Raw genomic sequence first — 26,682 nt, 5'->3', positions numbered from 1 at the left:
TTCCTCTGCGTCTGTTGCCAGGATGTATTCATTTGGTTAGTAACATATGGTCGCTAAGGTCTGGATTACAGGTCAACAGTTAAAGCCATTATGTTGAGGGATACAAGTTATTGCCTTGCTGCGCTGCTTTTTTAACTTGCATTTGACATGTTTACAACTGTATGTAGCCTCTCCAAATGCATTTCTCATTCCATTACCAATTTTGAAGGAATATATTATTTTTTCCCATTAACGTGTCATGATATTAAAAAAACAAAAACGTGCTATTTTCACCTCTTGAGTTCTTCTTCCAGCTCCTTGACTCTGACATCCACCTTGTTCTTGGACTGCCTCAAAGCCTCCAGCTCCTCCCTCAGCCCCTCCTGCTCCCCTGACAGCTCATCCACTTTGGCAATAAGGTCATTTTTCACAATGTTGAGAGCATTTCTGTAGAAGCGAATAGCAGGATGTAAGATATCAACACACACACACACACACACACACACACACACACACACACACACACACATATGGCCAATAAACCTACTGAAGCAGAAGATTGATTATTAAACACCATGAACCAACCATAGAAATGTCACACTCATTTAAACCTATTTTTAGAGCACAAACTACTAACAACTCTTTTAGTTGGTATAAGACACATCTAAAAGGATAGAAGGAATATAAAGATGAAGGATTAACACTAACAGACACTTCTCTGTGTCTCTTACTTGGTCTCTAGGAGCTGTTTGTTCTCTGTCAGCAGGTTCTCCACCTCCTTACCCATCCCTGAAACAGTCACATTCACATCTCTGTTAATCGTCACACACAATACACAACATCCATAAATCCACTGATCGATAAGAAAAATGCATTTCCCAGAGTGTCTGTCTGTGGCAATGCTGTCTTACAGACCAACCAAGGTAAATGATGAAAAAAAAAAAAAAAACACAAAAGCCAAAGGTTTGATAATTCAACGAAATGCCAAATTATTGATTTAAGCACATGTATTAACAACAAAAGCTAAATCAGGTTGAAAAGGAACGTTTGATGTTATATATTGGGAGAACAATAAGTAAACACTCATGAAACTAAAATTGTTTGAAAAGTAGTTGACTCCTGTTCAGACAGAGACAGCTGGGAGGAGTTCTTGAGCATCTTTAACTATCGTTTTAACATTTGGTAGAATGCCAACTGATGAGAACAATAGAATCATAACAATTCTTCTCCTCAAAATATGACATGTCATTTGATCAAAACTCAATCTAGCTCCATGGGTGCACATATATTCAGACTTCAGGGTTGATTGATGTCATGCTTAACCTATTAACTTTGTAATTAAATCTTAATCATCTTAATCATTGCCAGACATTAATTTAAAATTGTATGTGCAAGCAGCAAGCACTGTGCAACAGAAGCCAAGCACACAAACAGCAGAAGTTTTAACACAGAAGAATTTGGACATGAGGAACAAACAAAAAGCCAAGAGGTTCTTGTATAGCGTGTTAAAAGACTGGTAAGAGACATAGTGGACACTGGATTAGAAAACTGCTGTCAGATCACATATCACAACATAAACCTTACAAAGGCAGGAAAAATAAGTGCACATTTTTCTGGGTTCAACTTGTGTCGACTTAAGGCAGCAACTGCTAAACGCCACCAACTATCTAAAATGAATCTCCTAATTTAAATCACATATTTCTTGGACTTTGAAGGTGGTGAGTAGGGCAGCCTGAAGATTTATTTCATGATGAACATAACTATTTCTGATACATCAATTTGTTCCTATGCTTTGGTTCTCTGCTCATTGTTAACTAAAGTGGACAACTGATGTTCACTACAGGTAGTAAACACACCATCTTACTGGAATGAAAAAACACTTTATCGAAGCCCACTGAGGTTGTCTCCTGTTGTTTCCTCCTGTTTATCTTTCCAAGACATGCACTTTCACGGTTTTATCTTGAGTGCACTCTCTCTTTACCATTCGATTTTTCTCCAGACTAGTAGGGGTGTAAGAAAAAAAACGATACACTTTTTTTTTTTTTTGTTTACGTGCAAAAATATTCATGTAAGACAGCGGTTCATATTTATGTTGTGTTTAAACCCCCTACCGCTAAATGACTATGCTGAGACGCACCACTAGTGTCAGTGCCTGACTTTTTAGAAGCTAACAATGTAGCTATGGCTGAACTTTGGCCTACTTTATCATATAAATATTTGCTCACTAAGAACCTATGAACCACAATCCCAAACTGGCAGTTTGATTTTCTGTGTACTGAATTGTTTACCTAAAGTAAACTTCTTTGACTTTTATGCACATCATGTCTTTTTTTTTTTTTTTTTTTAAATATTAGTTTTTCTAAAATTATACTTTTAAAAAATCCCAATACGCACAGTATCGAAATATATTGCAATATATTGACCCATGTATCGTGATACGTATCGTATCGCCAGATTCTTGCCAATACACAGCCCTACAGACTAGTGGCGTTTCCTTTCTGAACAAAAGGGTATTTTTATTTCAATGTTCTACAAATGAGCAGCTTGTTATTGACACATTTCTAAAAATTAGGTACGTGAGATGCAAAGGTTGTATATTTTAAAACAATGTAAATACACAAAATAAACGGACAGGAAGAAGGAACCAGAAGCATGTGAAAGCTAGAGGCCAGAGAATGACACAACAAGCAAATGTGACCATGAGCATAGGCAAGGTGCGCCTTACCGAAGAAATCATCACGAACTGGAGGCAAAAGAAGAAGAAAGGAGGGGAGAAAGGTCGGAGAGAGAAAGAGGAGAGGCCACGGATCAGAAAGGAAAAAGAGAAGGACAGGAATGGAAGAGAGAAGAGAGAGGATGCTGATAAGCATTTATTAATTTAGACTTGAGGAAGAGCAGCAGGGCTCAAGAACACAAAAGCTGCTATTTGGCCTTGAAACTGAAATAAAAGAATATTTCTGTGGCCCAACAGATAAGTTATTCAAAGAGCATCAGATTTATTTTAGAGTCCCAGTGAAACTGAATTTTAAGAGCATATTGCTTCTGTGAAATTATGCATTTCCTGTTTTAACATGATGCTGGGTGGGAGGGTCATTCCAAACAACACGATACACTATAAGTCCGGGAGAAAAGTGTGTTTTTTGTGTTTGTTTGTTTTTTAATAAAATTGGCTGAAAACTTGCAGACTGACAGCTTGTGGCAATCACTAAAGATCAAAACATTTTCACTGTGACTTTAAAGGAACACAAAAAACGGTTTTACTGCATGTGTGAGAAGAATGGGCATCTACTGTATCATCAAAATTTCCAAATTTCCAATTGCTTGACCAAGCAATAAATGAATAACAACATGCTACAACTATAGTTATGCCTTTTTTGAAATTTGTATACACTATTCAATATCTACTCTTAGATGTGGAGTTTAGAAAGTAGAGAGGGGTCGAAAGAGTATAAAAATATATACCAACCAATGCATGTTCAGATACACACCTGAGAACTCGCCTATGGGTGTCACCAGCAGAAGCACATAAAAAAAAGAGAAAAAAAGGAAACGGGGTGAGAAGTTAGAAGAAGACGGATCAAATCTCCCGTTCTAATTATGCTGCACAAAAATCAAAACAACCCAGAAATGAATAAACAAAATCCACCAGGTTCCCTTAAAGTGTATTGGCCCAAAACAGAGACTGACAATGGACATCTAAGATAATCAATAAGCATAAATATAAAGTGCAATGAAATCTGAGAAATAGAATAAACTCAACTTTTAAAAATAAGATCTGCTTAAACTTGCAGCCTTCGAAATTGGCTGCATTAAACATGCCTCTGCCCCATAAAAAGAGAGAGAGAGAGAGAGAGAAAAAAAAAAAAAAGTAGAAAGACACAATACAAAATAAAAGTAACACTGCATGAATGGGCAGCTGGGGTTGGGGTGCAGCCAGAGAGAGATTGTATGGTTTTTCAGGATGTGACGCAGGGATGAGCTGCTGCCATGGAGTGTATAATCCAGCCTCGGCCATGCAAGGTAATAGGTCAGAGTCAGTGCAGTGGCATATTCGCACAGCCTCACATGGAGCTCCTGCCCTGCAGTTACGCAAAGCCAAAACAATTGCTAACATTGTGTAATGTGTTCATGCATCCGCCATTACTTCCCTTCCTTTGGATCTGCACTGAATCTGATATCACTAAGTAATATCACATATTGGCATGTTAGCATAGAAGTCAAGCTTCACTTTCACCAGTTCATGGTGAACAATGATCACCTCAGGAGGAGGTGAAAAAGGCAGTAGCAGTGTTCAGGCATTTCCTTTGAAGTGAAATACTTACAACTGAGCAAAAGAGAAGGATTTCACTAAGCTACAATCAGCAAAATGATATCATGGCAAAATTTGCTTCAACTTTACTGCCAAGCTTCAAGGGTTAGGATTAAGTATTTTAACTAATGAACCTATGACCGCAGCAAAAGTTATGGCAGTCAAAGTTCTATTCATACCTAGCAGCTCGGCGCCTGCATCAACGTCTCCAATGATGTCCGACTTGGCGTCTTTGATCTCGTGGTAGAGAGAGTCGGTGTTGATGCCGAAGGCCTCGTTCACTATGCCCTGAGAGGGGCTGAAACATGCATTAGATTTCATTACAATAGTTGTGAAAGGACCAAAAATATTTTGCTCACTGCCGGTCACTCCCCTAAATTATGGCATTTTGGTCCTCAGACTTTCACCTTATAAAATTCATACAGGGAAACACCACCAAAACCTTAAATATGTAAACACAGGTGGGTAACAAAAAACCACCAATGAGAAGGTGCCAATAGTATCTATTAGTATTTACAGATTAAGGTCAGTGAGAGAGAACCCATATTTCATTTTAATCAAAATATGAGACTTTGTTATGGCAGTCCAGCACATGTGTAACACTGTCCATCAAATATCTGGCAACTTTAGCCTTGGTGATTTTCTAATTAACTTCAGCTGAATAGGGTCAAGTAACTGCTACCTGCTTTGTTAGGATAAAACTGACTATAAATCTGCATACAAAAAAACCCTACCCTAACTTCAACAAAGAATAACTGCAGACATGATGTTCACTGTGTGTTTTTTTCACACCAAAGTAGAATGAAAGAAAACTGGACTTCATAAAAGGCAGCATTTGCTTTAAAAGTTACATGACGTGTAGATGTTTAGTAATAACTGGGCTTTAATGCAGGATTTTCACTGTGCACTGTCAATATGTGCAGTGCAGCCGCTGTGTATTTGTACCTGTTTCCTCCTCCATAGACACGGGGGTCCACACACATGTCCAGCTCAGGGGTAGAATCAATGATCTCCTGAAACTCAGACCACTCATCGCTGCTTCCCATACCTGGAAAAACATGACGGAAACACAAACGGAACTGAATGTTAGAAGACATTTGATTATATATATTTTTTGCACTTTGCACCACTCCAATATTTTTGAGGGAATAAAGGTCGTAGGGCAGAGATCACTGGCACCGTCAGACACCGCCTACCAAGAGCCTGGGTCTGCCGAGGTTTCTTCCTAAAAGGGAGTTTTTTCTCGCCACTGTCGCACTAAATGCTTGCTCTTGGGGGAATTACTGGAATTGTTGGGGCTTTGTAAACTATAGAGTGTGGTCTAGACCTACTCTATCTGTAAAGTGTCTCAAGATAACTCCTGTTAGGATTTGATACTATACATAAAATTCAATTGAATTGAATAGATCTTCAACAGGGGATCCGTGACCCCTAGGGGGTCCTCAGAGTTAGTGCAGGGGGGCCACCAAATTATTTAAAATATATATTTTTTTGAAAGATTCTTTTTTCAAAAATTTAAATGTCTGAAAATATATATTAATATGAATCCAACATATCAATAGCAAAGATACATTTGTGGATTCTTTTTTATTTATTTTTTTTACATATTGAAGATCTTACTATAAGTAGCCACTATGGTAGCCTTACAGTTAAGATTAAAGATGCACTGTGCCCTCCACATGTATGTTTTGTGTTAAAACATGTTGTATGAATAATTACCAAATTCTTTCATCCATTCGGCCCAGTTTAATATGCAACTCAGTTGTATACAATATATGCAGTAGGGGGTCCCTACTCGGTCTCTCTTTTAGCTAAGGGGTCCCTGGCCTAAAAAAAGACCACTGTCGTAGGGCGAATTTTTGACACTCTCTTACCGATGCTGACATTCCTGGTTTCCTGGGAAACCTGCACCTCCATATTTCGGCTGAGTCGCTTGGCACTTTTCCTGCGGTTCCCAGACCGCATCGCATCAAATTCAGATTGTGGGAGGAAGCCCTCGTTGATGGGGGTGACAGTGGCGGAGGGGACGGAGGAGGTGGGTGTGTTGGACTTGCTTCCTGTGCTGCTGGGTGTGGCCGCCACTGAGTCGGACTCTGATCCATCCTCCTTTGTGGTTTGAGTCGATGACATGGAAGCAAGAGACAAACAGCTTTTTTATGAGCATTATATGGCACTACATTTTTACCTAAAACGTCTGCACAACTCATTGTATTTTTAGCATCTGTGTATTTTTAGCATCTGGTGTGACTGGTAGTTTGTTGGCTAAATAATACCAGAGAGAGACAAATATGACTTTCTTGTAAGCAGCTCGCTTGTTTTGTGGTACAATTCCCTTTGGTTTTCTAGGCTTCATGTTGTCATGAATGACGCAATTGATTTACTTAATTTTTTGGTTATTTTGGAAGAGTTAATGTTTTGGACACAGATTCCACATTTAAACTCCTAGTGTTAATCTTTGTCAAATTTTGGGCAACTTTGGTGTGATGTCTTCCAGGTTTACAGGTTGCCCAGCATCTTAAAGTCACTGTCACACAGAACATATTCTATTCAACTAGTAACACAACTTAAAATAAGGGTATCTAACTCATGTGCACTATGAGCTCAGCTTGTTTTCAAAGCTAAATACCAGGAGAAGCCACAACACCAAAGCAACACTGTCCTCTTCTTTTCTTACCTTGACTGTTTATCTCACAGATAAAGCACTAGTTTTAAAAAACAACGGACATTAAAAACTTAATATAAACTAAAACATGAGTAGAAGCTCTATGATTACACATTTATAAAGAAAACTCAGTGGCTGACTTTTAAGGGTAGCTTTCCAAGTGATGTGAATAAAATAGTTTCCTAAAAAGTGACACAAGGAGGCATGGGAGGGGAGGTGGTCCGTGTGGTTGTGGCTAGTAGGACAGGCAGCAGTAAGGCCGGCCCCTCCCACTTCCTCTCCCCAGGCTGCGATTGTGGTCACAGAGAAGGACAGGGCCGCTGTCTGTCCCACCTGATAGGCAGAGCAGAAGGTCGACTGGCCGAGCTCGCTGACCTGCCAGATGTCTTTCCCGGGCATCATCCTAGCCCCCCCGAGACCCCCACGTACCATGCCCTCGCCGCTGGGGTACAGATTCAATGAAGGCGGGCGCTCCGTTTTGCTGCTGGCAGAGGAGACAAAGAGAGGAGTGGAGACTAAAGTGAGACTGATTATTGTTTATTCATTTATTATATTTATTAATCACTTTTTCTTCTACAGGGCTGGAGCTTTTCCTGGCATGCATTAGATGCAAGGCCCAAAACAACCCAGACAACATTTTGGAAATACGCTTATTCTTATGCTGAGTAAGATGAGAAGATTGATACCACTGTCACTAAGAGTGGTATCAAATTTCTCCTCTAACTCTTGGCAAGAATGTGAATAAGTGTTAAACTGTATGTTTTTGGACTGTGTGGAGAAAACTGGAGCACCCAGAAAAAAACACACACACACAAACATGAGGAATTCCACATAGAAACAGCAAATGCCTGCACTCAAACCTGCATAAATGTGAAAATAGAGCAAGACAGAGATAGAGATTTTAGGGGAAAGGCAAAATGGCTAATTTACAAGCCCTACAACAAGAAGCAACAAGGGCTTTGAGGGCATGCAGTCCAGTCCACCAGTCATGAGCTTTCTTAATTTGATGGGCATACAGATGCAAGTCATTCAAAAAGATGGAGTCATCAATACAGACAACTACAGACAGTTTGTGGAAAACTCAACACAGAGAAGATATCTTAAGATATTCCTATAAATGTACCATACAGGAATTAGTTCCTTGTATGGCTGATTAACTACATGCAGTTTGTTGGTGGTATGATGCCTGAACAAAACTGACTGAAACTGTGTGTGCAGGCTGCAAATCAATGTTTCCACATCTACTTACATCTGCTTGTAAGTTGCTTACATCACAATAATAAATTCTTGTCACAAGCATCAATAGCTAATAAAGCAAATGCATGATTGAATTCTTCTTTACACAAGTTTTTGAGGCGTTGCAAAAATATGAGAAGGGGCATCAACAATTCTTAAGTCACATTTTGAGTCAAAAGCAGGCTGGTTTAGATGGCAGAGCCAAGGTAGGGCCGTTGTACCATGTTGGATTTACCTTTTCTTCCATTTATGGCGTTGACTGTGCAAACAGCAGCAACAGAGAGCAAGCCAGCAAGACAGACAGACAATGATTAGAAAAAACAAGAGACAGGAACATGCCATGAGACATGAAACCACAAACACACACACACACAATTTCACCTTTACAAGTTGGCTCCAGTTTTAAAACAATTTTACAATTTTCTTCACTTATTACTATTAACGGATCCAGATAATCATCAGTTTGTTAATAAGTAATGGATGTTGCAAGACTAATCACTGTTTATAATGCAACCATAACAACAACAATACTAAAAGAATCACAACAAAACAAACTATCATGAGAAACAACGGCCTCATTCAGGCTTTGTTTCTAACAGTTGATGCCGATTTGTAGGATTACAAATGCCTTGGACGGTGTAGCTGAACAGATTTTTAAGATACTGTGTGTATAGTGAACGTGACTAATCTGCAGCTCAGCTACAGAAGCTGCACCGAACTCTTTTCAGAACTCATGGGCTGGCCAATTGCTGAACCCTGCAAGCTGGAATATTAACTCCAAACTTTGTTCTTCTTGTAATGATTACCCACAAGGCTCATAACGGCTGACAGGTTTCTTTGTACATTTCCTCTTTTCTTTGTCAATGGGTAAAAAGTAGCAGCTGTTCATCATAGCTCCTGACAAACAAATGCCAGCATCAACACAATGAGAATGTAGAAACATGAAAAGCCTAATACATTCATGACAAAAACATGAAACGTTAGCAACAAGACGATGGGTGAAAGTTACAATTCAAATCCACACAAAGATATACACCCAAATACACATGCGTAAAACAACTCACGTTCGTCCACAGCCGGGGCCTTCTGATTGGCTGTTGCTCCCTGCCTGCTGCAATTTGGACCGCTCTATGTGCTCGACGTATGTCTGGATCATCTGTGATGCATGATGGCAAGAAAAAGAAAAGATGTCAGAAATAAGGGAGAGGAAAACTACATGAGAAAGCAGGAGAGACACCCCTGGACTGGTGTGTAAAGGAGTTGCATGTAAAAGGTTAAAAATGATTTAATTACAAGATCTATAATCTACTAAATGTTGGATAACTCTGGATACAATTTTGTGAATAAAAAGGACAATCATATTGTGAGATTATAAAGCTCAAAGGACCATATACTAGGGCTTTTGCTTATTGCTGGTTATTTACGTCACATCACATAAGACTTATTTAAATGCACACACTTTGTTTTCAATGTTGAAATTGTGTTTCTCTCCTTTCCAGGCAGCCATTGTTTTCCATTCATTTATAGAGATTTGCTTGCTAGGTGATCCATAACAGTAACAAACATGTCTGCACTTACAAAGGCTTCCTTAGCTGAAACCAATGGCTGCCTGGAATGTAGGATGAAACATTTAAAAGGTAAAACAATATGGTTTTGAAGAAATGGTCGGCACCAGAGTAAAGCATCTGATTTGTGGAGAATGGCCTAAAAAGCAAAAATATTGCTATGCTCCTTTACCACAATATTTTACCTTAAGATAACAGCTGGGGCATTTGAGGATAATTATATTAACAGTATTCAAATTATTAGTTAACAGGCATGTATGTTTGGTGAATTTTGGATATGGAAAGGTAAGAGATAATGCTAGAAATGAAAGGTCTAGGGACTCCATTTGAAAAGTTGTTGGCTGAATGTTTTCTCTTACCTCAGTGTGACGCTGGTGCAGAGCATTGTACTCTTTCTTCATGTCTGATTCTCGCTCCTCCAACCGTGTGACTTGGAGACAGAGAGAGAACAGTTTAACAGCAAGAAGAAAAAAAAACAGGAGGCACTCTGACAGTTAGAGCAAAGAGACAACCAATCTTACTCGCCAGTATTTAAGCTATTTACCTGTTTGGGTCCAGACTCCACACAGAAAACATCTTACAGGTAGATGGCAAAGAAAACAAAACTAAAGAGCCAATCAAATATGCATGCCAGTATTCATAAATTGAACAAAGGCATCATAATCTAGGTCTGGGACATTTATCAAGAGCAGCCACGTGTGCACAGTACGGTAGATTTTATGGGAACACAGAAGTTTGTAGTAAGGATGTCTGTCCACTTACTCTGGTCAGAATAGTTCTTTGTCTTGAGCTCCTGCTGTTTCGTCTGCAGCTCCAAAAACTCCACCTGCACCTGCAGGTCCTTCTTCTCAGCTTCCAACGCATCCTCAAATTCAATGAATTTCTGATGAAGGAGACATGAACAAAAATTAGGCGGGAAATATACAATCACAAACTGCACTAAAAGTGAAACGTTATACAACACTGTAAGTATTGTATATTGATTTGATTATGAGGAAATCATAAAGAAAAGAACACTGCACACTAAGATTACTATGATTGTGGTTAATACACAGTGTTGTCATGTACTAATGAAATTGTTCACAGCGGCAATCACCTTTCAGCAACACTAACTGTGCCGTCTGGTCTGGATGAGTCAAAGACTAAGTGTGGGTGTTTGGGTGAGAAACATGTTCTTTTTAATAAAGCCTTTGCCTCTTACAGAAAGGTTGGAAATTGTCAACAGTTCTATCAAATACCTCGGTTGGCCCCACTGTGTACTGAGGAACAGGAAAACACAGAGCCGTCTACTTCCCTTTACCATTGCATGTTTTTATGATTATATAAAGCTGTTCACAATGATGCCCTTTTTCAGTGCAGCAAGTCCACAAAGTCTTAATGCTGTAATCCTCTGACTGCAGGGAGGTTGAACCAGGAATAGGCAGCAGATATGCACCACACAAAAAAGACAATTGCTACAATGTGATGACCTTCAGTATGATACAACTACTACTAATAATGATATTTAGCACTGTGGAGAACAAAAAACCCTACTTGTTTGTCAGATGCAGAACCAATTAGTCATTTCAGTAAGAGGTAGCTGAAATATGTTACTCTTCTTGCTAGGCCCTTTAACAAGAAAATATTCTTTAGGAAAATCAACGATGACAATGAATGACACTTTCTAGTTGGATTTGCATCTTATTATCAACTACCAAGCTGAATATACAGCCGTTATACTGTTTTGTTTTTGGAACTTTGCTATCAATATAATAACCAAAGTTGTATATCCAATAAAAAATCTGACTACATACACATTCTCCATCTCTCATAACATTTAATATTCATATCCGAGGGCCTGCATGTTGTTTTCTAGAGCAAAAAACTTCTCTAAATAGAAAAAAGCAGGTGTGTTTTCTGCTCCGATTGGATTTCTTTATAAAATTAAAAATGTAACGGCCTAATTGAAATGCCCTAAAACTAGTGACCACCATTATGCTGTACAGTAGTTATACCTTCAGGGCAGCAGACCACAGCTTCACGAAATACTACCCTTCGTCGTATCCCCTTGGACTGGGAACACGTCCTACTGTAATGCCCTTCAAATGCACTTCTCTATCAACCACATTTACCTGCATCAGACACCTAGCCTCCCCATCTCTGCAGTATTTACTATTAAAAATTCATGGTTAAGGAGGTGAAGCATACAGTATGTAGTGGTTTGGTAACTAGAAACTTTTTTAAAAACCATAGTGGTGCATTATCAAAAGGACATTGGATTTATGCAAACAATAATTACACAGGTAGAATAACACAATGTTTGTATTTATGGGCTATGGAATATTGTGTTATTCTGTCCAGTATGATTAATTCATTAGGTAACCCTGTAATGACTGATTGAAGCTATTGTGCTTTCCTGCCAAACCTTAGCTAAGTGCTTTTGACTGTGATGTGGTCACACTTCCAACTATTTACACTGTGTACTGCCTGAACAGAGACAGTAGCATGTCTCTGTTTGTTTGTAATTAGGTTTTTAATTAGGTAATTTCTCAGGTCACATAGTGGTTGTGGAAAAATGTATTTGTGACCATGTCGAATCTGCAGGTCATGTGGATTGAAGCTGATAAGTTCAAATCAGTTTTCCGTGTACAACTGACTAAAGCAAATCACATCAAGAGAGAATGTGATAAGAGCATGTTCAGAGGCAGCGATGATCAATCGGTTACGGTTTACACTTTACTGTCTGTGGAAAGTGTTAGTGATACAAAGTGATGGATCACTCCATCAGGCGGCCTGCAGAACAAAACCGAAAACAATAAAGATGCTACAAAATGGCTGAACTTGTTAAGCACACTTTAGTAACTGTAATCCTGGTTATCTTGGTGAAAGCTATATGAGCAGACAGGGAGCTATGGCTTTGTTTACCATTAGCTTGAGCCTAATAACCTTGTAATCTGATCCCCTTTTTGCTCGTTGCTCCAGTGTCTTGTTAGAGGGTGTGTTATTGTTTTCTGAGATTCTCTGTCATACTGCCATATCTTTGCATTAGCTTTTGCCTCTGTCCGATCTGTGCGTTAAGTCGCCCATTCTGCAGCTTTCTAATCCTCAGTTTCTCTCTCTTTGCTCTTGTTGTTTTGTCTCTGCTCCTCATAAGCACAAATCAGGCTACAGTGCCAGGCTCCCTCAGTGTGCTCTGTGCACTATTGATTTCCTATGATTCCCAACGCCTCGCACGTTGTCCCATCCCCCATTATCCCCTCGGATAGTCAGACAAAACTGTCTCTCTGGTTTTTTGTTCCATTCAAATGCATCACCTAATTTGAGCTGAAGATGTAACCTTTTCTCACTGGCTGCAAACATAACCTTAGAGTCCCGAACGACAAAGAAAATCAAGAAACAATCAAATACAGTTGACCATAAAAGATGACTATATTATATTAAAATCTGACTTGGTTAAATTGCTTAAGATATAAATAAGGCCAAAGCTTAACATTCTATAGGTGTGGGTCCAATATGAATCCCAGTTTTTGCTGAAAGGATCCAGACATAGAAAGTGAAAGAATACAACAATATTCTCGTAAAAACTACTGAGCAAGGCACTTCACTGCCAACTGCTTCAGTACTGTTGGGCAGTCAGCAGAAGAAAACAGTACCGGCAGCTCCTCTGCGTCAATGTGCCCATACACTCACCACAACCTTCCCTGGATACAGAAAATAAACATTATAGACCTAATGGATAATGTGATGATAGGGGAATATAATTCAAATTATGACCGTGTGTGCCACATATGAAGTTTTAAATCTAGGTTCTCTCTTGTCTGGTGAGCCAAACTATATCATTGGACGAAAAAAGAGAAGCAGGATTAGACACTTGAATGTGTTACAGTTTTAAACTGAAATGACCAATGTCATTTTCAAGATCTCAAGGAAAGATAGTCTGCTTTTAAAGCATGTTTTATCATTGAGCTAAAACAGACCTTCCCCCAGCTCAGTGTCTGATTTAGGTAGCAGTCCTGATTTCTATATCCAAGGAATATACAGTTATTGTTAATAATGATTACCCCTTTTCCTCATCACCAGCAAGTTATCGTACAGAAACTTTGAGTTTCGATTTTGGTATTAATGTTAAGAAAAAAACAAAAACCATGTCTGAACCTGTTGGCATCTGTCACTTAAAACTCCTACTGTTATCTGCAGTACCTGTTGGCTTTCAAGTATTAATACTTAAAATGCAACCACATTTTTACAATAAAGGATTGTTTCCTGTCATGACATTAAAATAAGCTTAAATATACTAACACTGAAATGTTAACATGAAGCAGCAAGTCCTCTCTAAATTTCCGGCTTAAAGGGAAAACCAACCGGATAACCGACAAAGGGAGGAAACACATTGGGGAGAGCAGATGATGAAACAGACTAAAAGCTGAGCTAAGCTGATACTAGCAGGGCTGCCAGTGATATGCTGAGGCCTCTTTGGATGGGAGCAGGATTAAAGTTGCTTTATGATGCCTACTGGATCCCACGGCTGCTGTTACACTGGTCAGAGAAAGGAGGTGGAGCTTGGCCAGTAATGTAATAGCTTCATATTGATTTCCACTTGTTTGTGTTCCTGTTCCTGTTCTTGCTGTGTTTTTAAGTGGAAACACCCACTGATAGTTAGGCTTACAGGAGTCATCTGTCAAAGCTGTGCTGACTGTCCCTTTGTCACCATATACTGTATGTGCGTTATCATGTCATAACTTTGTATTTGCATATGTATTTACATTTGAGACTTCAGCTGTGCTGTGTGGAAGCTCAGGTATAATAAAAAAGCACTAAAAAGGAATCTAATTGATCTTATTTATTGTAAAAACAGATATGTGTATTTTGTTGTTAGTTAACATTAATGTTTGCAGTGGTGGAAGCACTGTTAGTAGTTATAATGGTGGTGGTGGTGGTAGTAGGAGCAGAAGTAGTTGTGACAGTAACACCTGTAATAGTAAAAAACTAAGGTAGGTCCAAAAATAGCAGACCTAGCAGTAGTATGAGCAGTTGTAGTAGTCAATAAAAATGCTGTTACTGATATAAATGCGTTTCTATGACAGTTTGGCTTTAACACGGACTATAAGTAGAAATACGTTTAATCTTTGAGTAATGTTTACTTGCATGTTCTTGCATAAGCTAGCTGACATACTGTACACATTTACTCCGCTGCAACCATTTCCTAAAGAAACATTACTTTGTCTGCGATATAGTGACTGTATTTAGACCTCAACATATTTGCTTAACTGGTATGGTATTGCTGCAATATTCCTGGAAAGCAGATTTCGATAAAAAAAAATTGTTTTCTAAATCATTTCCATTTTGCAGGACTTTATTCTTTTGCTTTACTACACGTCAAACTTTGCACTGTTGTCTCTTAACAAGGCCTACACACCTAAGGTTATTTGCTAAAGTAAAACAAAACTTGGACAAAACAAAATGTAATGTATAATCCTTTGTTATTTTTGGTTTGGGTATTATTATGTAGTAAAAGTATTTTTACAAAAGTAAGTAGAGTTTGAGCAGATCTTTGAGGTAGGCCTACTTTATAAGCAGTTCTGCTATAAAACTTAACTACGTTTATTACAGGGTTATATATTAAATTTTTAACCGCTTGATAGAAGACAGTGTTGGACATTTGTCAGCATTGTCTGCAGTGCATTGAGACCAAAAATAAGCTCATGTCACAGGCCTAAACATGAGTCACATGTCTGGTGAAACCTCTCAGTTCAGACAGGGCACCATGACTGAAGGAAGCAGCGTGAAGCTAGATGTGATGATGCGGTACAGAGGCCCGTCAAACCGGGGGTGACTCACCTCTTCTGCCTGCTTGCGAAGCGCTTTCTCTCTTTCGTACTGGGTAATGAGCTGCTCGTTGTCCTCTTTCAGCAGCTCCAGCTCTACTTCGTGCTCCTGGTTTTCGGTCAGCACCGCGTCCAGGTTCTCCAGGACGTTCACCACCAGCGGCATCAGCTCCTTCACTACCTCCTCGTCATAGCTGCGGATCAGCCGCTCGAACTCCCGGTAGATGCTGTTGGCCAAACCCGACACGCGCTCCGACATCACGGAGCCGGAGCCGTAGTCGTCCTGGTAGACCACCTCGTCTATCTGTAGCTCCATCATCTTGGCAACTGGAACCGACTTCTGTTTTCCAGATGAGGAGGCTGCGCTCAACCGTTTTTCAGGCCTGTAAGGCGAGACTTTCACAATGTTTGGATCCGATCACCGCAGAAAAAGAGTGACATTCAATCACAGACCTTCTGCAAATAAAGACACCTATGTCATGTTGCAGCAGCCCAGATTCACTGAACGAACACTGGCTGTTGCTGTGTGTAACGGCGCATAACCTTGAAATTACTGGCTCTAATATTTTGATGTAAAGAGGGCCCCCTCCTCCTCCACCACCAGCCCGTTGTATCGCCTCCAGACGCGGCCCAGTTACTGCTCTCCTCCCGCAGAGAGCATCTGATCCGGGGAGCAGTGGATGTGGAGTGGGCCAGCCTGTGGATCGGCCTTCGTTGAGCCCATGCCCAGGAACGAAATGCCTTCGTCGATGATATTGCACCTGCTTCTCAGCAACCGCAGCCATGGATCCCGGCCATTGCTGGCAGGGGAAATAAATAAATTAATAAATAAATAAGAGTAAATAAATAATCTAAACGCTCTCGATCCCCGCCGACTCCCGATCCACCACTATAATATCGTTTCCTCCATGTTTTGTTCCCCCTTCCAGCGGGCGGCCGACGCTGCTGGCCAGGCTCGGGCGTTGATGGTGATGTCTCCCTATGGGAGAGGCTCTCCCTGCTGTTCAGATGGAGGAGCCAGCTGACCGACTCTGGCTGACGTCACACCGTCTGCATTGAGCTAGCTGCACTACCATAGTCACTGCTGCGTCAAGTCAGGCAGACAATACCGGAAGTCAGCTCCACGATTTCAGAATAAAGCTACAAAATCTGATGACTTATGATTATGTTAAATAATGATAGATGCTCAGCTTTTCTCAATGATGTCAAAACAACACCGTTTTTAAATGATAGCTCAGAGGGACACCCCAATTTTACACGTGAAACAACGCGCTGTTACACATCCTGTAAAAGATAATCTCTTCTGTGGCTCTGGCTGGAGCTTTCTAAAGTAAACAACCCTGATGTTTTCACCACGTTCATCTCGGTTTGGGTTTGGAGACTAAAGATTTTTTTTTATGGCAAAGCCTTTGCTACAAATTTCTGGAGTTTCAAAGAAGTTTGTCAGGCAGGGAGGGAGAAACAAATCAGTGTGCCACTTGTTGCATCATGGGAAATGTATAGGATTCAATGTTTCTAAAGCTTGACCCATTCTAAGTTCTGAATATCAGGATATTTCAGCCCCTGCTGCATCAATTTTGACAATTAAAAAAAACAACACTCTTTTGTGATAGGCTAATTGAAGTGCTATGCTTCAGACATACAATTGTCATTTGAATTGTTAGCTCTCTATCCTTAAAAACTAGTCCATTCCTAATGAGCTCATTTATGAAAACTCTTCATAGACACTAGACAATTCTATGTTATTGTACGTTAACATTATTTTTTGAATAAAGATCTTCCAAATGTATAATCGTCAACCAATATATAATACTCAGCCAATTACTTCGGAGCTTAAAGACTGTCGTCATTAATATACTATTCTACATCATACATTTATTATATATTACTAAATTTAAGGTGTGGGATTTTATGTACTCACCGCTTGAAATACTTCTTTCCATATGGTTTTGAATTGGGTTAGTTTGTTCTTCTGTATAGCCACTGTCTGAAAAACATGGTAACATTCTTAAATCAGAAGTGAACATACATGTAACATCTCATGTTAGAGCCGTATTTAGGATTTTAAAATAAATAAAAAAATGTAATACTATTTAACTTATTTCTCACAGTTATTCATTTATTTATTCATTTCTATTTAATGTAACTTATCTCCCTTAACGGTGATCTAAATACCAAATTCTGGGTGTGACCTCAGTGTAGCTTACATCTCTGTCTTTTGTGTTTGGTTATGCAGTCACGTTTGCCAATAGTTTTATTTTGGAAGATGAAACCGGAAGTTGTAACTATCTTCGTAGCCCACTTGATCCAGGTCCGCAGCAGTACATGGTGCTAGAATTTAATAATAATGACAATGCACTCTCCAAAAATGAAATACTGTAAAATGCTTTGCAATCCAGAAACGTCCACGAACAAAAGCAAGTACACATGATTAGGCCATACAGAACCTTATTGATAGATTAATTTACAGTTAAAATGTGTCCATTTTAATAGACAGCCTACTATTTCGCGCAGAATACTGAAAAATACTGAAATACCCCAGATAAAACAGCTCTGTTCCTGAAAGTCAGTACTCAGTTTGGTTATTTAGTAAATACTGAAAAAAGTTCAGCTCAAGAGGCAGAATCAAACATCTGGAATCAAGTACCAGGCATCAAGTACCTTCAAATATTTATTTAACCTAATGATTAATTATCTTTTACTAACTACAGTATAAATAATCAGGAATATTATAAGTATAAGAGTGATGATCCAGAATCTGCATGATTTAAGTGGGCAGCATTTGCTTCAAAAAGATGATGCTTAAGTGAATGTGTGCTACTCATTTAAAATAAATGATAGCTTGGGTCATTAAGCATACCAGCAGCTACACATTTAACATGAATGCATAAAAAGATACAATAAGAGCTAGGCCTCAATTAACATTTCTACATTTTTTGCTGCTTGGGTGCAATTTAAAATATGGTCAGAAAAGAGATTACCTCCTCATTATATTCCAATGACAAGACGTGGAGGAATTCAGCTTTCCACAGTCAGACTTTTATCATTAGGTACTTGCTGCAAATGTACTTGAATCTGCAAAAGAGATGAATATAGTCACAATATCTTTCTTCACTGGACATTCCCACCATTAGCATTAAGAGGGATAAATATCTCCAGTTGGCATGTGATATTAAAGTAATTTTTGTACACATGAAAACCAATAGGATGTTCAAATAAACAAAGTAACATTACTGGATGTATTAGAAAAAGTGTATGTATATATATATATATATATATATATATATATATATATATATATATATGCATGCAAACAAGAAAGCTTATCACAAAAGGATCTGCTTTCAAAGATGGTCTTGTGTTATATTTATTGCTTGCCTTTTAAAGAAAACTTTACACTTCCTATAACATTATTCACAAATGTAGACTGTTCTTCCCTGTATAAGATTAGTTTGAATGTATGCTCAACAAGACTAATGCCTTAACATAAGAGGGAAGGGTTACAGCACCAAGACCACACAGATAGGACAGCATAGGACGTGAAAAAAAAGGGAAGGAGTTGAGAGCAAACTTCTTTCACTTGAACTTTAAGTCTGACAAGTGTAGCTAAGGCTATTGTTTGCTGTGGAGAGGGCAACAATGAGGACAGAAACTGGTCAATGAAGCATAAAAACTGTAGATAAAGGACACACACCGCCAAGGCCAAATTAATCTTAACTACCTCCATATTTAACAACTATTTCTAACAGCACCACAACCAAATTTAAAAATAGTAAATACTTGCCAGTACTCACATGGGGCTCTTTAAACTGCCAGTCTAAAAAGGGAGATGGCAGTATTAACGTACAATATGCAATAGTCAGACAGTCTTCAGTTGTTCTTATTTCATTCAGTAGGTGGCAGTGAAATACTTACAATATTTTTCTTTAGAGGCTCAGCAGAGGGTGGGTGGCCCATTAATCCTTGGATTGAACCAAAAGTGGACAAAGCAGATGTAAACTTACATGAACTTGGATAAACCTGGTTTGTATGTGTCAGCATGTAAAATGTAAACATCTTATATTACTGGATCTCTTTGTGTTTCTTGTTATTTGGGAACTAAAAATCTTATTTAATGCATGATACTGCAAATCATTATCACCCAGGTAAAAAAGTTACAATAAGCAGAAACAGTTAATACAGTATAGAGAAAATAAGCACAATAACCTCATCCTGAATTTCTTCAGAGAATCTGGAAACAAATGTGACTCACTCGAGTAACTTGGGATTTCCACCTATGGATCACTTGTCCTATGTTGTTATTGCCTAAAATGTACCATATGCCATTATGTACTATCAGTCAGCCAACAGAGACATGAGTTGTTTAACGGTCTTCCTCTCATATGGATCACACAAGTGCATCGTAATCAAGGTTGAGGAGGTTAAGCAATTGCCTAGTTTTCCTAATACCTAAGTCATTGCTGCTCATGAAACATTAGTTCTACTCTCTTACAGACATGCTGCGTGTGAAAGAGGCTTTGGTTACTCAAGATGCTGGTCATAATAGTCCAAGCAATCAGCCAAAACTCATTCCTCACCAATGCCAAGTCATTCTCACCTACAACTGTAAGCACAAAAAATATGCCGAGTGTGAAATTTTAATTTCAAGGCTGACATCATGTACAAGTAATAGCCATTTCTTGCCTGCTGTCTCTGGCCTTCGTTTTTTGGAAATGTGTGGTTAAGTATCATACTTTTCTTTTAAACTGTAAATATTTAACAATACTTAAAATATAAGGAGACCTTGTTTTCCAAGTATCATACAAATAGGACTCCTACCCATCTCAGTATCAGTACTCACATGCACAAACATTTTGTCTGCTCTTTTAGACCGTTGCGTAACATGAAAGAAATAACAGTACTGCAAATTCCAATGTGGAATTGCACAGCAAGAACTACATTTTACACCCAGGCATAAAGTGGCCATTTTGTCTCAGAACAAGCAGCTTGCAAAGAGAGCTGCCAAAAGGAAAAACTGGACAAAAGCAGCAGTGTCATGGATTCAAGAATTAACTATAACTTTGGAGCCGACAAGACTTAGTTTGTATGTCACATTTACACTGATCCAGACAAACATTTAACACAGTAAGCTTAGTATTTCCAGTTCTGGAAAGTGAATTCAACCTAAGTATTTCACCACTTTAAAATCAGTTATTATTAAATCTCAAACGGAGAGAAAAAGTGTTATTGCTATGTTTTTAGAAAGTAAACAAGATAAGCAAATTTAAATGCAAAACAACAGTTTTATTGCAATACACAGGATCTTCTTCTGCTGTGCTCATTGCCTGCCAGGCACATCAACACACTGGGGACAGGCTGGCACCAGAATACCATGAATGTGCATCATGAAGTGAGTGAAAAGGTGATTATCAATGAGCCCACCTGGACTCAGGTAGGCCACGCGCTGGTCCAGAGTTCACTTATCTTCAGCCGTTTTAATTTAAAACATAAACAGAGGCCTACCCCAAGCAAAAAAGGCATGTTCTCAGATAAAGCAAGCAATGACGACAAAGCAGAGAAGTACCTGCACAATACATCCGCATACAATCAAAATGGAATTTTCTTTAAGGAAGCAGAAACATTTGGGAGTCAACAATTTGTTTCAAAGTAAATTTTTGGCATCTATCCTTTAACCGAGTTTGAGTTCTGACAGCAGATCATTAATGATGGACACATGTTGAAATGAAGAGATAACTCATGAGGAGGAGTTCAACACGTATTATTTTGTAAAATTGACAGGTTTTATGTAGTCATCCAATCAGGATCCAGCAACATAAAAAGGTGGCACTAGTGGAACTCCCTGAAACATTTTACATTGGTGAGAAAATCTATTCACCCCTTTCTGATTGAATGCCTACACATTAAAGATTTAAAATAAGCACCTTGAAATTTTAGCAAATGTCAGATTTTTTTTTACGTAAGGCTTTCCGTTTCACATCAATCACTGTTTAAAGCTGAACGTCGTACAAGCACTCAGATGTCTTAACCTTACTTGAGATGCAAAAACGTTTTCAAAATGACAAACTGTGCCTTAAACCAAACTACATCTACAAACACAAACAGTGAAATTAGTAACCACAATACTGAGATTGATAGTGTCACAGTTAAAGTGATTAGGTAATAGCTAGCCTGTTGATTGGTGATTGAATGATCGCAGGTTTCATTGAAGAACAATATGATGAATTGGACAAAGAGCTGGAAGCCAGAAATAGGGCTCAAAGTGCAAGAAGTTGAGGACAACATATTTGAATAGGAATCTGGTGAGAAGAACAAAAAAAAATCCTGTTCTGTGTTTAGATGTACAGGTGAATTAACTGTGGGGTGTTGGAATGAAAGAAGATTAACAGGGGAGCAGAAAAGGAGCATATGGACACAAACAGGGAGTAGAGGTGTGTTCAGCTGATCAGTAGAATACCACACTAGACTTTCCTCCAGGGGGGTTGAGGACCCTGTTGTGAGAGCGAGGCTTGGGTCCCAGATGAGGCTCGTGGTTCTTCAGCTCACCAGTCTCCTCTTTCTCCACAGGAGGTGAAGAAGAGGAAGAAGGGGACTGGGGCTTGGGCTTGGGCTCAGGCTCTGGAGGAGCTGAGACAACAGCAGGCTCTTCTTTGGCTGGCATGGGAGCTGGGGGGGGAGCTTCCACCTTCCCTTCAGGTTGGCTGACCTTGGCTTCAAGTGCTTGAACAGGAAAAAATAAAGTGTCTTACAGAAATGCCAGAATAGAATTATATCCTAAAAGTAACAAACACCTTTTCACACCTAGAACATATATTAGAAATCACATCTTTCCAGATTCACAGTTGAGATCTCAATGAAATGAGCCTGCACCCTATAACCTACTTCTTACGTCTTAAATAAGCACTTGTGCACATTCAAATGGTCTTATTTTGTAATTCAAAACTTAAGGCAACAGTTGGTGTTGATTTGTTAGTATTAGCAATGGGTGCAAAACTTAAAATAAACATGTCATTAAAAACAAAGAAAAAGAAGACCTAACCACTTTCTAATCCCTGTGATCTGCATAACAAGACTCTTAAACAGAGGTACTTTCAAAGCTACAGTGAGTAGGAAGACTCAATATAAAACAAATCTCCCAAAAAGATTTCACATGGACATTGTCCTTTATGTAACTTACATGGTGATGATTCAGGTCCCACACTTAGATTGTCCTGTAAAATAAATAAAGAATATCAATACAGCATAGTATCGCAATATTTTCCATGGCAATACTGTATCGATACACGGATGCAAAGTATCGCTCTTTTATTATATAAATTACACATGAGAATTTAACATTTTGGTACTAGAATAATAAAATGAATTGCTTTTTCAGCTCACTAGATGGAAAACTGAAGTGAGATGAATAAACAGAAATGTATCTTTTAGATAAAACACATGTTGACAAGGTTTTCCTTTGCAGACATTATTTGAAGTTGGGAAAAGGGTAATAAATTGCAATATAGTCGCAATAGGTTTAAAAACGCAATAATATTGTATCATGACAAAAGTATTGTGATAATATCGAATCGTGGGGCCTCTGGTGATTCCCCCCCACTAGTAATCACTGAAAGGACTTAACACAAGCTCTCTTCTTCATGCTACTAGAATAGAGCTAAAGCAACTGCTCAAATTCTGGAGAACAGTGCAACTTTCATGACCAAGGGTCCTATCTAACCCCTAAATTCCTAATTGTGCTGCATTCCGGCAGCACCGTGGCCACCAGAGCAATCACGGCCACTCAAGACAATGCTTGCGATTCCAGCAGCCACGACACACAGCGTGTCCCAGAAGTGGCTCTCTGCTTCGCTAAAAATACACGCTAGGTCTATTTTAGATGGAGCAGCGTGTGTCGCACAGGCAGAATTTAATGTAGGCCTAACAACCTTTCTGTTTACATATTCCGTTAGGTTTTGCACATTCAGGAAGTGCCGTGTGCTCAGTGCTGTAGTTTTATGTATCCAATTTATTTAGTATTAGAGCACTGCAGAACATTTAGTTTTTGAAGCTTGAAAAGCTATGAATTAAATATCCTATATGGCTCCAATAGTAAAAATGTATTGGACGCATCAAGACATCGAATCGAAGACATGATAATCGTAACCGAATCGGGAGATCAGTGAAGATTCACACTTCCACCGTGCAGACTCCTGTTCGTACATCACATCACTAGTACACCATTTTAACTAAAACAGAGCAACAAATCATTGATCCATGTTGTTCATAACTGGACTAAATGGACGAAACCATTAAACTACTACTTACTTTAAAGTATGTTTACATGCCTTTCCAGGCTGCAAGTGGACAGGTGTATGCAATACAAAACACCATCACCAACCTCAATATGTTTACAGAAAACATTTAGGTTTGGTCTCAGGAGTCTAAGCAAACAATACTCTGGTTGCACAAACACTACTGACCCGTGGGGAAGACACATTGATACACACTAAGGTATGCAACACAGTTGCCTTGTGCTTCAAGTCTTACAGGATCAAATGAGAATCAAATATTGGATAAATTGAGTAACTAGCAGACGTTTGGACCCTAACTGCACAGTGGTAAGTAGACAAATACATTTTTTATTTGTGTGTGTGTGGGGGGGAACTATTTCTTTAAAAGCTCACTTGTTGGTGAGCTAAAGAGAGGAAAAGGAATAATATAAAAATAAAACAAAAAAGTAAAAACCAGAGTCAAAGTGGAGTATAAAATGTAGGTGCATGGCCTACCTTTGGCTTATTTGGGTGGCTTCGGTTCTGGCTTTGGGCAGGTGCACTCTCTGCAGAACCGAATATGTTGCTGGTTGGTCCACCAGGAGGTTTGGGTCTCTGTTGCCGAGCTGGAGGTTCAGGTTCCCCAAATATTCCGCTAGTCTTCCCACCTACATAAAGTATTACCAAGATGTGTGTTAAGTTATGCAGCAGTGACAGCATCATCATGACACTTTTGAGTGGCTAGTGGAATGCACTGTGCATTTGGTGGTTTGACACTGTGGCAGAATCTACTCTATGGTTATAAGAGATTAAGAAATAGTTTGACATCGGAATGGTGCTTTTTCATGGCCAGTCCCCCTCCATACCATGCACATTGGCACAAAATTATAGTGTCACTTATAGTGTCACATACTGTACACATACCACAGTGGCAGCAATTCACTGACCATTTCAGGGATTCCAATGCCACAGTGAAAATAAGCAGATTCGGCAGTCAGGGTGACTCGGCAGTCCCTGTCTGAAAACTCAGACCCTTTTTCAATACTGAACTGACTGAAAACATACAACTGAAAATATACTTGACTATACCAGATACTCCATAAAATCTGGAGGTGGATTACATCCATGCAGAGAACCGTGAAAGTGTTGACACTGTAATTATCACATCATAGTAACAGTTTTCACACCCTGGTTTTACTGGCCTGCCTCTGCACATCAAGCCCTGACAAGCTGGTCTGACCTGGAGGATTGGAGCGTTTGGGTACACACTGGGACTCCTCTGGTGGAGCAAAAACTTTAGAGGCCATCTTATTAGGTCTTCTTGATGCTGCAGAGTCATCTTCATATCCACCAAACAGGTTACTGGAGCCACCTCCAGGAGGCTGCAACACCCTGCAGGAGATGAAAGATTACAGTACCATTTTTATAGGATCCTATACAACGTATTCAAAGTCTCATTTAAATAAATTACCCTGCGCAGACGTGACCTGGCAAAGACAGACTTCAAATAGAGATAGAGGATTTTCACCGGTTTACGTGGAATCTTTATAACTAAATCATAAAAGATTAAAGTAAACACGTCAAAATGAAATAGTGGACACTAATGTATTAAGAGAACCTTTGAGTCATAGTTTCATGTTTACTGAACGATTAGAACCATTAAGTCATTTTGCACTATTACACAAAGAGGACAAATAGAAAACAGAAGATAACTTGGGTATAAATATGGTATGCTACAGAACAGCCGACAACTTGAGCCAACGCAGCCAAATGACAGGTTATTTGATTATATATCGGGAATGGCGCCATACGTCTAAAAACTCTAGCTAGCTTGTTAGAATTGACGCTATGGTTTCTCAACATACGTGAACTGTACTATTTAGCGGAGCTGACCCAAAAACTGACGCTTTCGAGTCAGTAAGAGGAAACTGAATCTGCCCTAGAACAATGTGGCCGCAACGCCGTTGTTGTCGAATACAAAGAAGAGCAGTGAGTGGCTTTCACACACTTCCGCAGGCGCAGCAGACAACGCCTGGTCGGTTAGCTTTAAAGCTAATTCTTGACTCTTAAGTTTGCTAACGCAAGACAACTCAAACCAAGCTCACTCGAGTTGAGCGCCAATACAGATGTTTGGCTTAGCGATGTGCTAGTGTATGTTTGAAGGCATTAGCAGAAAAAGTGATGGTGCAAAAAGCTACGAAAGCTCCTGTCATATAATGTTAACGTTAACCTACGTTAAGATAACTAACATTAGCTAGCTGACCGAGCGACTACCCTCGAAGTAAGACAATGTTGGCCATTTCTTACACAGATAACCAAGCTACACGACTATATTATTCACCTTGAACTTGGTTTTGTACCAGTATCCAACCCTTGAAACATGTTTGTCGAAGTCATAGTGGGTTTTGAGCCTTCAAGTTTCCGAAGACAACTTCGTCAGTTTGCCAACTGGACTGGAGCAAGTTCCTGCTGTTTGCGCATGCCCAGCAAAACTCCGTAGTGAAGAATTTAAATCCACCCAAGGATGACGAATATAACTGGTCCACTATCAATCTGATGCGGTGCGCTCGTTTCATTTCACCTGGTACACCTCAAGAAAAGTATCCATTGCGTAGAAGCATTTTGAGACAAAATTGTTCTTTGAAAACAACAGTACTGAAGCCACTGATTTGTGTGTTACATATTTTAAACATGTCGTATATAGAATGTAAACGAATAACTCCGCCCTGCTGGTCTGTCACAGAGCCGATCCACTACTAATCTCGATCAATTGTTTGTTTTGTGACAACCGTAGCGCCCATAGATGGTCTGAACAAAAGCAACGTGGGCTTAATCTAAGATTAGGTACTGTAACTGTTATTTAATTAAATGCCATTTGTAC

The 26,682-nt window shown here is 39.2% G+C and overlaps 2 protein-coding genes across 16 annotated transcripts in view; both read right to left on the bottom strand.

Moving 5' to 3' along the window:
• The window catches only part of mapk8ip3 (mitogen-activated protein kinase 8 interacting protein 3), a 31,967-nt gene extending 11,246 nt beyond the window's left edge, over positions 1-20,721 (bottom strand). For 2 of the 15 annotated variants that reach the window (XM_078268789.1, XM_078268795.1), the window contains exons 1-12: positions 15,569-16,594; positions 10,514-10,634; positions 10,111-10,181; positions 9,251-9,342; positions 8,422-8,445; positions 7,284-7,434; positions 6,163-6,394; positions 5,234-5,336; positions 4,468-4,586; positions 3,468-3,479; positions 711-768; positions 274-426 (exon numbers count right to left, since the gene is read on the bottom strand). In XM_078268789.1, coding sequence (XP_078124915.1) covers positions 274-426; positions 711-768; positions 3,468-3,479; positions 4,468-4,586; positions 5,234-5,336; positions 6,163-6,394; positions 7,284-7,434; positions 8,422-8,445; positions 9,251-9,342; positions 10,111-10,181; positions 10,514-10,634; positions 15,569-15,874 — 1,442 coding nt within the window. In that variant the 5' untranslated portion in view covers positions 15,875-16,594. Of the gene's footprint in view, positions 1-273; positions 427-710; positions 769-3,467; positions 3,480-4,467; positions 4,587-5,233; positions 5,337-6,162; positions 6,395-7,283; positions 7,435-8,421; positions 8,446-9,250; positions 9,343-10,110; positions 10,182-10,513; positions 10,635-15,568; positions 16,595-17,476; positions 17,543-17,762; positions 17,887-18,536; positions 18,631-19,349; positions 19,373-19,470 lie in introns of those variants that run through there. The other 13 variants (XM_078268798.1, XM_078268802.1, XM_078268792.1 and 10 more) reach the window with 10 other exon arrangements.
• Positions 20,722-20,817: 96 nt separating this feature from the next.
• jpt2 (Jupiter microtubule associated homolog 2) lies at positions 20,818-26,289 on the bottom strand. Its single transcript, XM_078268809.1, has 5 exons — positions 26,143-26,289; positions 25,042-25,193; positions 24,318-24,469; positions 22,730-22,763; positions 20,818-22,272 (listed from the first exon to the last, which is right to left on the bottom strand). The coding sequence occupies exons 1-5, from the start codon at positions 26,196-26,198 to the stop codon at positions 21,998-22,000; spliced, it is 669 nt and encodes a 222-aa protein (XP_078124935.1). The 5' UTR covers positions 26,199-26,289; the 3' UTR covers positions 20,818-21,997.
• Positions 26,290-26,682: the final 393 nt, after the last annotated feature.

The sequence above is a fragment of the Sander vitreus genome, chromosome 15, assembly GCF_031162955.1.
Source record: "Sander vitreus isolate 19-12246 chromosome 15, sanVit1, whole genome shotgun sequence".
Classification (NCBI taxonomy): domain Eukaryota; kingdom Metazoa; phylum Chordata; class Actinopteri; order Perciformes; family Percidae; genus Sander; species Sander vitreus.
Note: the sequence above shows the minus strand (reverse complement) of the source record. Positions and strands in the feature narration are given on the sequence as shown.

Excerpts from the sequence above, each read along its gene's own strand:
- jpt2 (XM_078268809.1), bottom strand. The coding sequence starts at position 26,198 with ATGACTTCGACAAACATGTTTCAAGGGTTGGATACTGGTACAAAACCA. Across the intron at positions 25,194-26,142 it reads GGTACAAAACCAAGTTCAAG|GGTGTTGCAGCCTCCTGGAG; the intron begins GTGAATAATATA and ends CATCTCCTGCAG. Across the intron at positions 22,273-22,729 it reads GGGACCTGAATCATCACCAT|CACTTGAAGCCAAGGTCAGC; the intron begins GTAAGTTACATA and ends TTCCTGTTCAAG.